Genomic DNA, 9,921 nt, shown 5'->3' on the forward strand with positions numbered 1-9,921 from the left:
AATAGCGCCACTATGTCTTTGCTGGGGGTAGCGATCCTTCTGAGCGCCCATCGCCTATATCTCTTTGCTAGTGGTAGGACACCTTCTGAGCCCGCACGCGTAGCAACCACCACTCTGCTTATTTCTGCTGTGAAACAGTAATGCGTTTCGGTTTGAAGGGTGGGGCAGCTGTTATACCTACTCTAAAAACGGATACTTTGAACTCATATCTTAAGGTAAGTCTATGGACTCTGATAAACACATAACACCGAGCGGACTGTGAGCTGATCTATCTAAGAAATAAATAAAAATACAAAAAAGATTTTAAAAAAACATTTAGCGGTAGGCAGGTCCTTGACGTTGTCTAAGAATTGGTGGCGTTTATGAACGATGACGCCCAATGACAATTAGGCGGACCATACCAAAATCAGTTAAAACACTTCAAAACTATAAAACTACGCTTGATACGCTAAAAAAAGGCGAACTGAATATTTGAATGAAATCCTTTGATCTTCGTGTCGTTCTGGTTAGGACATTAGACCGAGCAATTTAATTTTACCCGGCTGTGATAAGTCTGCAAATTTTCATATTTTTTTTCTTAGATGGGTGGACGAGCTCACAGCCCACTTGGCGTTCAGTGGTTACTGGAGCCTATAGACATCTACAACGTAAATGCGCCATCCACCTTGACATATAAGTTCTAAGATCTCAGTATAGTTAAAACGGCTGCCCCATCCTTCAAACCGAAAGGCATTACTGCTTCACGGCAGAAATAGGTCGGGTGGTGGTACCTACCCGTACGGACTGAAGTGGTCCTACCACCAGTACTATAACCTTATATTCTAAGACCCATATAACCTATAACCTTATATTCTAAGACCCATATAACCTATAACCTTATATTCTAAGAGCCATATAATCTATATAGAACCCCTGCAAGCTGGTAAAATAACCTTGACAAGTAACATAGATGGTTATATTAAAATCTTAAATATATAAAAGTTTTTAAAGTGGTTTAATAAGATTAAAATTCAGACCCAGTCTTCAGAGAGTTATCTTTACTGAAGCGTTGCAAGGACCTGATACTGAATAAATACGTAATTATATTTAGCAGGTTTATGAATAATGTGCCAAATAGCAGTTCTGAAGGGTAATCTTTAAATGAATACCTGTTATAAAAACCCGAAACACTAAAATTAATGAAACCAAATAGTATTGACTGCCATGTCCAATTATTCGTAGATCGTTGTAACGGCACAGATAACTCATTACTCCGGCTACAGATTAGATCTTCATTAGTTAGGCAAAAGCTTAGCAAACTGTCAACTCAAAATTACTAGGTGAACTACTAGTTATGTGCAAAATTGTGTTGTGAATAATTTATTGCATCGTGAAATTACTAAAGTGAGCGATGATAAAAATCGTGTTAAATTTGTGTCATAGAAACTTACACATTACTTCGAACGGATGAATCGGCAGGGTAGCTATAGTTTTCTTTTTATTCTATTTTAAAGACCGTGATCCCTGATTGATTACCGTGCCATTGTTGCCAGTTTATAAAAATATTCAATTATTGAATATAAACACATTCGGTTATCTAAAAATTAAATTAGAAGAAATAAGATGAAGTTGATAAATTTGAAACTTTAATCAATTAGTATGAAATTAAATGAAACGAGACGATATGGGATGAAATAAGCATATGGTCATTATCATAAAACTATTAAAGAACTCCAGCGACACATCATACCATAGACACAATATTACATCAATCGAAACTATCCTTTTTGCAAAACTAAGCAATCTTGACAAAGTTTTAACATTATGTCAAAAATGATTGTAATTTAGTTACATTTTGTGGCTGTGCGTAGATCACGGGGGCCGTAGCCGAATCTACGCGTGCCTGTACAGGTCCCACAGCAGTGATGCAGGTTCAGCTCTGTTTGAGCATGTGCAAGAGGGGACTAACCGCGTGCTTGAGCAGTACCCATCTGCGGAGGTGGTGGTTCTTGGAGACTTTAACGCTCACCACCAAGAGTGGTTGGGGTCCAGAACCACTGACCTCCCGGGTCGGACTGCCTACGATTTCGCCTTGGCCTACGGCTTCTCCCAGCTGGTGACACAGCCCACCCGTGTCCCAGATATCGAGGGGCACGAGCCTTCTTTGTTGGACCTTCTGCTGACCACAGATCCGGCCGGATACAGTGTGGTGGTCGACGCTCCGCTTGGATCGTCTGATCACTGCCTTATTCGTGCTGCCGTTCCACTCTCTCGTCCTGATCGTCGAACGACGACCGGGTATCGAAGAGTTTGGCGGTATATGTCAGCAGATTGGGATGGATTGCGTGAATTTTACGCATCCTACCCATGGGGGCGGTTCTGCTTTTCCTCTGCTGATCCTGACGTCTGTGCGGACCGTCTTAAAGACGTGGTGCTCCAGGGGATGGAATTGTTTATTCCCTCCTCTGAAGTGCCCGTTGGGGGTCGCAGCAGACCCTGGTATAACAATGCCAGCAGGGATGCTGCACACCTCAAGCGGTCCGCATACGTGGCATGGGATAATGCCAGGAGACGTCAGGACCCTAACATCTCAGAGGAAAGGCGGAAATATAACGCCGCTTCCAGGTCCTACAAGAAGGTTATTGCCAAGGCGAAGTCGGAGCACGTTGCTAGAATTGGCGAGCGACTGAAGAGCTATCCCTCTGGGAGCCGTGCTTTTTGGTCGCTCGCCAAAGCTGCAGAAGGAAACTTTTGCAGGTCTAGTCTCCCACCACTACGCAAGTCCGATGACAGTCTGGCCCATAGTGCGAAAGAGAAGGCTGACCTTCTGGTCAAACTCTTCGCCTCGAACTCGACTGTGGACGACGGGGGTGCCACACCACCGAACATCCTCCGGTGTGATAGTTCCCTGCCCGAGATCTGCTTTACACAGTGTGCAGTCAGGCGGGAACTCCGACTCCTGGACGTCCATAAGTCGAGCGGGCCAGACGGCATCCCTGCAGTGGTTCTGAAAACGTGCGCCCCTGAGCTGACGCCTGCGCTAACGCGTTTGTATCGCCTCTCTTATTGCACTAACAGGGTTCCGTCTTCATGGAAGACTGCCCACGTCCACCCTATCCCCAAGAAGGGTGACCGGTCGGACCCATCGAGCTATAGGCCTATCGCGATAACTTCCTTGCTTTCCAAGGTGATGGAGCGAATAATTAATATACAACTCCTGAAGTATCTGGAGGATCGCCAGCTGATCAGTGACCGACAGTACGGTTTCCGTCACGGTCGCTCAGCTGGCGATCTTCTTGTATACCTTACTCACAGGTGGGCTGAAGCCTTGGAAAGCAAGGGCGAGGCTCTTGCTGTGAGCCTTGATATCGCGAAGGCCTTCGACAGGGTCTGGCATAGGGCACTTCTATCGAAGTTACCATCTTACGGAATCCCCGAGGGTCTCTGCAAGTGGATCGCTAGCTTTTTGGATGGGCGGAGCATCACGGTCGTTGTAGACGGTGACTGTTCTGATACCATGACCATTAACGCTGGCGTTCCACAAGGTTCGGTGCTCTCCCCCACGCTTTTCATCCTGTATATCAATGACATGCTGTCTATTGATGGCATGCATTGCTATGCAGATGACAGCACGGGGGATGCGCGATATATCGGCCATCAGAGTCTCTCTCGGAGCGTGGTGCAAGAGAGACGATCAAAACTTGTGTCTGAAGTGGAGAACTCTCTGGGGCGAGTCTCCGAATGGGGTGAATTGAACTTGGTTCAATTCAACCCGATAAAGACACAAGTTTGCGCGTTCACTGCGAAGAAGGACCCCTTTGTCATGGCGCCGCAATTCCAAGGAGTATCCCTGCAACCTTCCGAGAGTATCGGGATACTTGGGGTCGACATTTCGAGCGATGTCCAGTTTCGGAGTCATTTGGAAGGCAAAGCCAAGTTGGCGTCCAAAATGCTGGGAGTCCTCAACAGAGCGAAGCGGTACTTCACGCCTGGACAAAGACTTTTGCTTTATAAAGCACAAGTCCGGCCTCGCATGGAGTACTGCTCCCATCTCTGGGCTGGGGCTCCCAAATACCAGCTTCTTCCATTTGACTCCATACAGAGGAGGGCCGTTCGGATTGTCGATAATCCCATTCTCTCGGATCGTTTGGAGCCTCTGGGTCTGCGGAGGGACTTCGGTTCCCTCTGTATTTTGTACCGTATGTTCCATGGGGAGTGCTCTGAGGAATTGTTCGAGATGATACCAGCATCTCGTTTTTACCATCGCACCGCCCGCCACCGGAGTAGAGTTCATCCATACTACCTGGAGCCACTGCGGTCATCCACAGTGCGTTTCCAGAGATCTTTTTTGCCACGTACCATCCGGCTATGGAATGAGCTCCCCTCCACGGTGTTTCCCGAGCGCTATGACATGTCCTTCTTCAAACGAGGCTTGTGGAGAGTATTAAGCGGTAGGCAGCGGCTTGGCTCTGCCCCTGGCATTGCTGAAGTCCATGGGCGACGGTAACCACTCACCATCAGGTGGGCCGTATGCCCGTCTGCCTACAAAGGCAATAAAAAAAAAAAAAAAAAAAAAAAAAAAAAAAAATTTTTCATCACGCAGATAAAATTGACGTAAAAGTCATAATATTAAATAGTGCACGATCTAAATCTTCTATATAACACTTCGCTTTTAATTAAACAATATAACATAAACATCACTTCTCGGACATTATTGTAACTTGATAGTGAATAAAACAGAATCCCTTTGCTCGGGAAACATTCAAGCAAGAAAAAACATTTTGATTCTACAATAAAAAAAAAAACACTTTCAAAATATTCAAATCTCTCAAGGACACGAATCTCAATAAAATCAAATTAAATCAATATGATAATGTTCATTTGAAAAATCAATAATATAAAAAAAAACCTTTAAGTTATCAAATGTGTCTACTTGTTTACATTTTACCTTTGATTGTAAGTCCGTTTTTGTCTTGTGTTCCCTGTTGTGATTGCTGCATGAACTACATTATACCGGAAGAGAGCAAAGAAGGTGAGATCTCGTGAAAACAAGCAAGAAATTCACAAATACGAGCATTTTGATATAGCTTGAAACAATTAATACAACATTACGCAAATACTAAACGAATATTGTGTTTAAAGTTTTTGATAATTGAACTAAACCATATTTAAATTTTTTAGTTCGAATAACCTATTGCATTTTATTGATTGCAATAGGTAGTGCTGTGCTTCGATAAAGTCTTCAGTCATCAAATCAAGGCTACAATAAAAACTGCATTGAAAGACGTAAATTTGTTCGAGAAATATTTAAAAAAAACATTGCTTGAGAATTCGCTTCTTATATTTTGGAGTGCAAATGGATTTTGAACAGAATGTGTTGTATTTTCCCGTGCTGCATGGTTACCTGCCCGTTTCTGCTTAGCCCCATTATAGCTTGCTTCCCGATATTGTGCCCGTGTTTCATAGCTTGCTGCACGACCGAAGATAAAGATGTGTCAAGTAATTAAATTGGTTTTTCGAAAAATTAACAATTGAGTTATCCTTGTCTTGTTTTATTTTACTTGGTATTTTTTTTTTATTGTCCTTGAAAGCAGACGAATGATCATACGGCCCACCTGATGGTGAGTGGTTACCGTCGCCCATGGACTTCAGCAATGCCAGGGGCAGAGCCAAGCCGCTGCCTACTGCAAAGTACTGGTAGTACTGGTAGCACCTGAATGACTTTTTTTTATAAATTATGTTTTTTAGAAATTATATTTAAATACGAATTACATATTGATAAAATGATGATGATGACGATATGAATAATATTTTTCGATCTTACCGACAGAATAAAAAAAAATATGAATTGATGTTATTTAAAGAAAAAATCAAAATTGTCGATAAAGTTGATTATTGAAAGCACGAATAAAACAACATTATCTGAAAATAAATCGTAGCTAGATCGATTTATCGCCCCCTAAACCCCCTGTACACTAAATTTTATGAAAATCGTTGGAGCCAGAGAGTTGAAATATAATCAATGGTTGGAGCCGTTTCCGAGATTCAGATTATATATTTATTTTTTATACATGAATTGCTCGTTTAAAGATATAAGATAATATTAACGGGAACGTTTTATTATTGCCGAGTTTTATTGCACGAGTTCTAAGGTCTGCTAACGGGTACCCCACCCTTTAACAGAAACGCATTAACTTCACAGCAGAAAAAGGCGGGGTCGTGGTACCTACTGGTGCGAACTCACAACATGCCCTACCACCAGTAAAGGTTTCCTTCGTACTTCATTACCCATATGGTTTTCTGCTTAAAATGGCAGCCATTATCAGAAGCGGCTTTGCCTATCGTGCACAGTGTGAGAGGAGCGGTATCAGCGGGCGCCAACCTCGGGTTTGTTTTTTGTTTGTTTGTTCCTGCCTATGCTGATAGCCTTGAGAGACTATTTCAGCTTCATCCTAACGTTTGTAGGTGAGCTCACGGGGCTCAAACCAAAGTGTTGCTAACACTGGTCCTAGCAAGAGCAGTGCTTCGCAGAATCTCCCACCGGATCGGAAACGCGACCCACTGAGAAGATCCGGCGAGAAACTCAGTGGCTTGGGACCCTCAATGAACCTGTTACATTTATAGCTATTCCATTTTAGCCGCATGCTTACTACAGGACGCTATGGTAATGATTACACATAGGCGCTACATGGATTAGACACGCCTTCAGTCGATACGACCAGTGTGCTTAGAGCGAGTTCTTTAACGTTCTCCATAGCGTAAAAGTTGGAGTGGAGTTGGAACGTTTGCCTATGTTTACCGGTAGGGGCGCTGTTCTAACTGCATACAAATTTGAGTTAACTTTTACGATATCGAGAACGTTAAAAAGCTCGCACTAACCATATTGGTGGTAAGCAATTACCAGAGCCTATAGACATCACCAAGCGTGGCCGATGTAACTTAGAACAAATATCAAACTTTGAAGCATAACTTAGGTCAGTTTGGAAAGTTCGACCGACATATGAGTCGTCTATTATCAAAGGTGGCAATCTGTGCATTTGGACAAAAAAAAATTTATTGATATGTCAATACAGATTTATTTGAATATAATCGTCTCCTTCAATGAATACGGTTCAAAACCTGCATTAAATAAAGGTTAATTATTTATAATGTTTTCAAGACATAGCATAAAATATAATAATGATAGGTAGCAAAAATGACAATGTGTTTGAAGTATATTTCAAATAATGGAATATGTAAAAGAAGGTTACAACATTCCTCCCCATCTACATCTCGTTGATCAGACGGCGGGGTGCCTGTTTAGGTCGATTACTTCGACGCGGAGCAAATGGCACAGGAGTGGAGACCGGAGCAGGTGAGGAGTATAACTTCGAATGCTGTGAAGGTGAATTTGGAGAAATTTGTACATTTGTAGGCGACTGCGGTGAAGGTAATGGTACTGCTGCCGAATTCTTATTGTTAGTTAGCCTTTCGCTAATTGATGTTTCCATTCCAATGTCTGGAGAAGCAGTCGTCGGCAGCATAGAAGAATGCGCCCTTTCATTCCTCGGGGTTTCTGAGGGGGAAGACTCGCGTGGCCTGATGTGATCAGCGTGTCTTCGTTTTTCTAGTCCTCCTGGTGTTGAAACAATATATGAATATTTATGTTTTCGGGATGTAATTACCGCTGGTTCCCATATTTTATCATTGCGTGTTTTAATATATACTTGGTCACTTGGTCGGTAACTCGGTGATGTGGTACGAATATTTTCCTAATATTACACCTATTGAATGGGCTACACCCACAGTTAACATTCTGAAATCTACAGGGGAAATTAGGATATGTGGAGACTACAGAACTACACTTAATCCAGTACTTATTAAACATCTACACCCAGTTCCGATTTTCGATCAACTACGCCAAAATCTCGCAAACGGTAAATTATTTTCAAAAATAGACCTTAAAGACGCATACTTACAATTTGAAATAGCACCAGATTCGAAAAAGTACTTGACGTTGTCAACCCATAAAGGGTATTTCCAATACAATAGAATGCCTTTTGGAATATCGACTGCTCCTTCAATTTTTCAACATTTTCTGGATCAACTGCTAGGCGATATCACCAATGTAGCTGTATATTTTGACGACATAGCTATAGCAGGGAAAGATCTTTCAGAACATTTACAAACTTTATCTATTGTATTCGATCGCTTACAAAACGCTGGCCTAAAAGTTAATTTAAAGAAATGTAATTTCTTACAGAATCAGATTGAATACCTAGGTCACATAATAGATAAACATGGCATCCACCCAACCAAATCTAAAATTGATGCCATAACTAAGGCCCCAGCACCTAGTAATGCAAAAGAACTACGATCATTTTTAGGACTAGTTAACTTTTACGAACGGTTTGTACCACATCTTCACGGAATTTGTTCGGATCTTCATGATCTAACTAGTAAAAAAAATAGATGGCGTTGGACTGATCATGAAAACAGAATATTTGAAGATACAAAGAAATGCATAGCTTCTTCACAACCATTAATTGCATTTGACGAGAAACGTCCCCTTTATTTAGCATGTGACGCTTCCGAAAAGGGATTGGGTGCAGTATTATTCCACAAGGACTCGAACATAGAACAGCCAATTGCTTTTGCTTCAAGGAAACTACGACCAGCGGAAATGAAATATTCCGTTATTGATCGTGAAGCTTTAGCAATAGTATTTGGTATAAAAAAATTTGATCAGTACTTGAGAGGAACGAAATTTAATCTAGTTACGGACCATAAGCCTCTTATACATATTATGGGTGCACGCCGCAACCTTCCTAAACTAGCCAATAACCGATTGGTAAGATGGGCCCTAGTAGTGGGAAGTTATCAATATGACATTTACTACAGGAAAGGTGAAAATAACACATTAGCTGATTGCCTTTCCAGATTACCAAACCCTGAAACTGAACCCTCCGAGACAGAAGGGCTTGTACATAAAATAGATCTACGTCTTTTGAGCACTCGAATGACTGACCTTAACCTTTCAGAACAGTTACTTATGAAAACAACTGCAAAGGATCATATACTCACAAAAGTTTGTCAAAATTTAAAAACCGGCTGGAGAGAATCAGAATACAATCCAGAGATGAAACCATTCTACAGAAACCGGACTGAATTATCTGTTGAGAATAAGATACTTATGAGGCAAGGACGCATCGTTATACCTACAGCACTCCGAAAAGCCATTCTTACATACCTTCATCGAGGACACCCTGGCATTTCTGCTATGAAAGCACTTTCACGTTACTATGTTTGGTGGCCTAACCTTGACGAAGACATAGAATTATTTGTCAAGAAATGTACCAGATGCCAACAGAACCGCCCTTGTAATCCTGAACTTCCTGTATTTTCCTGGTCCATACCAGAAGAAGTATGGGAGAGAATCCATATCGACTTTGCTGGACCGTTCGAAGGATCGTATTGGTTGGTATTGTGCGACGCTCTCTCCAAATGGGTGGAAATACGACCGATGAAACACATCAACACCAGATCACTTTGTCTTACATTAGATAACATATTTTGTACATTTGGCTTACCAAAAATGATTATATCCGATAATGGACCCCAATTTACATCTTATGAATTTAAAGAATATTGCACAAAACAGTCTATTTTACATGTCACATCATCCCCATATCATCCTCGGACAAATGGGCTGGCAGAACGTTTAGTCAGAACATTCAAAAATAGAATGGCATCGGTAGACAACACAAATCTCGAGCGCCGACTATTAGAATTTCTGTTTACATACAGAAACACTCCGCACTCATCCACTGGTAAATCTCCAGCTGAGATGATGTTTGGAAGACAATTGAATTGCATACTTTCCAACATTCGGCCAGACAAAAGAAGGTTAATGCAGTATTTACAAGTAAAAGAAAATATAATAATGATAGGTAGCAAAAATGA

At 41.7% G+C, this 9,921-nt stretch overlaps 1 protein-coding gene and 1 long non-coding RNA gene across 2 annotated transcripts; both read left to right on the top strand.

The window, feature by feature from the left end:
• The first annotated feature begins 1,104 nt into the window (after window positions 1–1,104).
• LOC105842537 (probable RNA-directed DNA polymerase from transposon BS) lies at window positions 1,105–5,520 on the top strand. Its single transcript, XR_001140139.4, has 3 exons — window positions 1,105–1,129; window positions 1,851–5,011; window positions 5,161–5,520. It is a non-coding gene; the product is annotated as a probable RNA-directed DNA polymerase from transposon BS (long non-coding RNA).
• A 768-nt stretch (window positions 5,521–6,288) lies between these two features.
• Window positions 6,289–9,683, top strand: LOC105842438 (uncharacterized protein K02A2.6). Its single transcript, XM_062676247.1, has 6 exons — window positions 6,289–6,366; window positions 7,283–7,333; window positions 7,788–7,895; window positions 8,222–8,367; window positions 8,899–9,435; window positions 9,620–9,683. Exons 1-6 carry the CDS (start codon window positions 6,289–6,291, stop codon window positions 9,681–9,683), a joined length of 984 nt encoding a protein of 327 aa, XP_062532231.1.
• The last annotated feature ends 238 nt before the right edge of the window (window positions 9,684–9,921 follow it).

This window comes from Bombyx mori, chromosome 26, assembly GCF_030269925.1.
Source record: "Bombyx mori chromosome 26, ASM3026992v2".
Taxonomy (NCBI): Eukaryota; Metazoa; Arthropoda; class Insecta; order Lepidoptera; family Bombycidae; genus Bombyx; species Bombyx mori.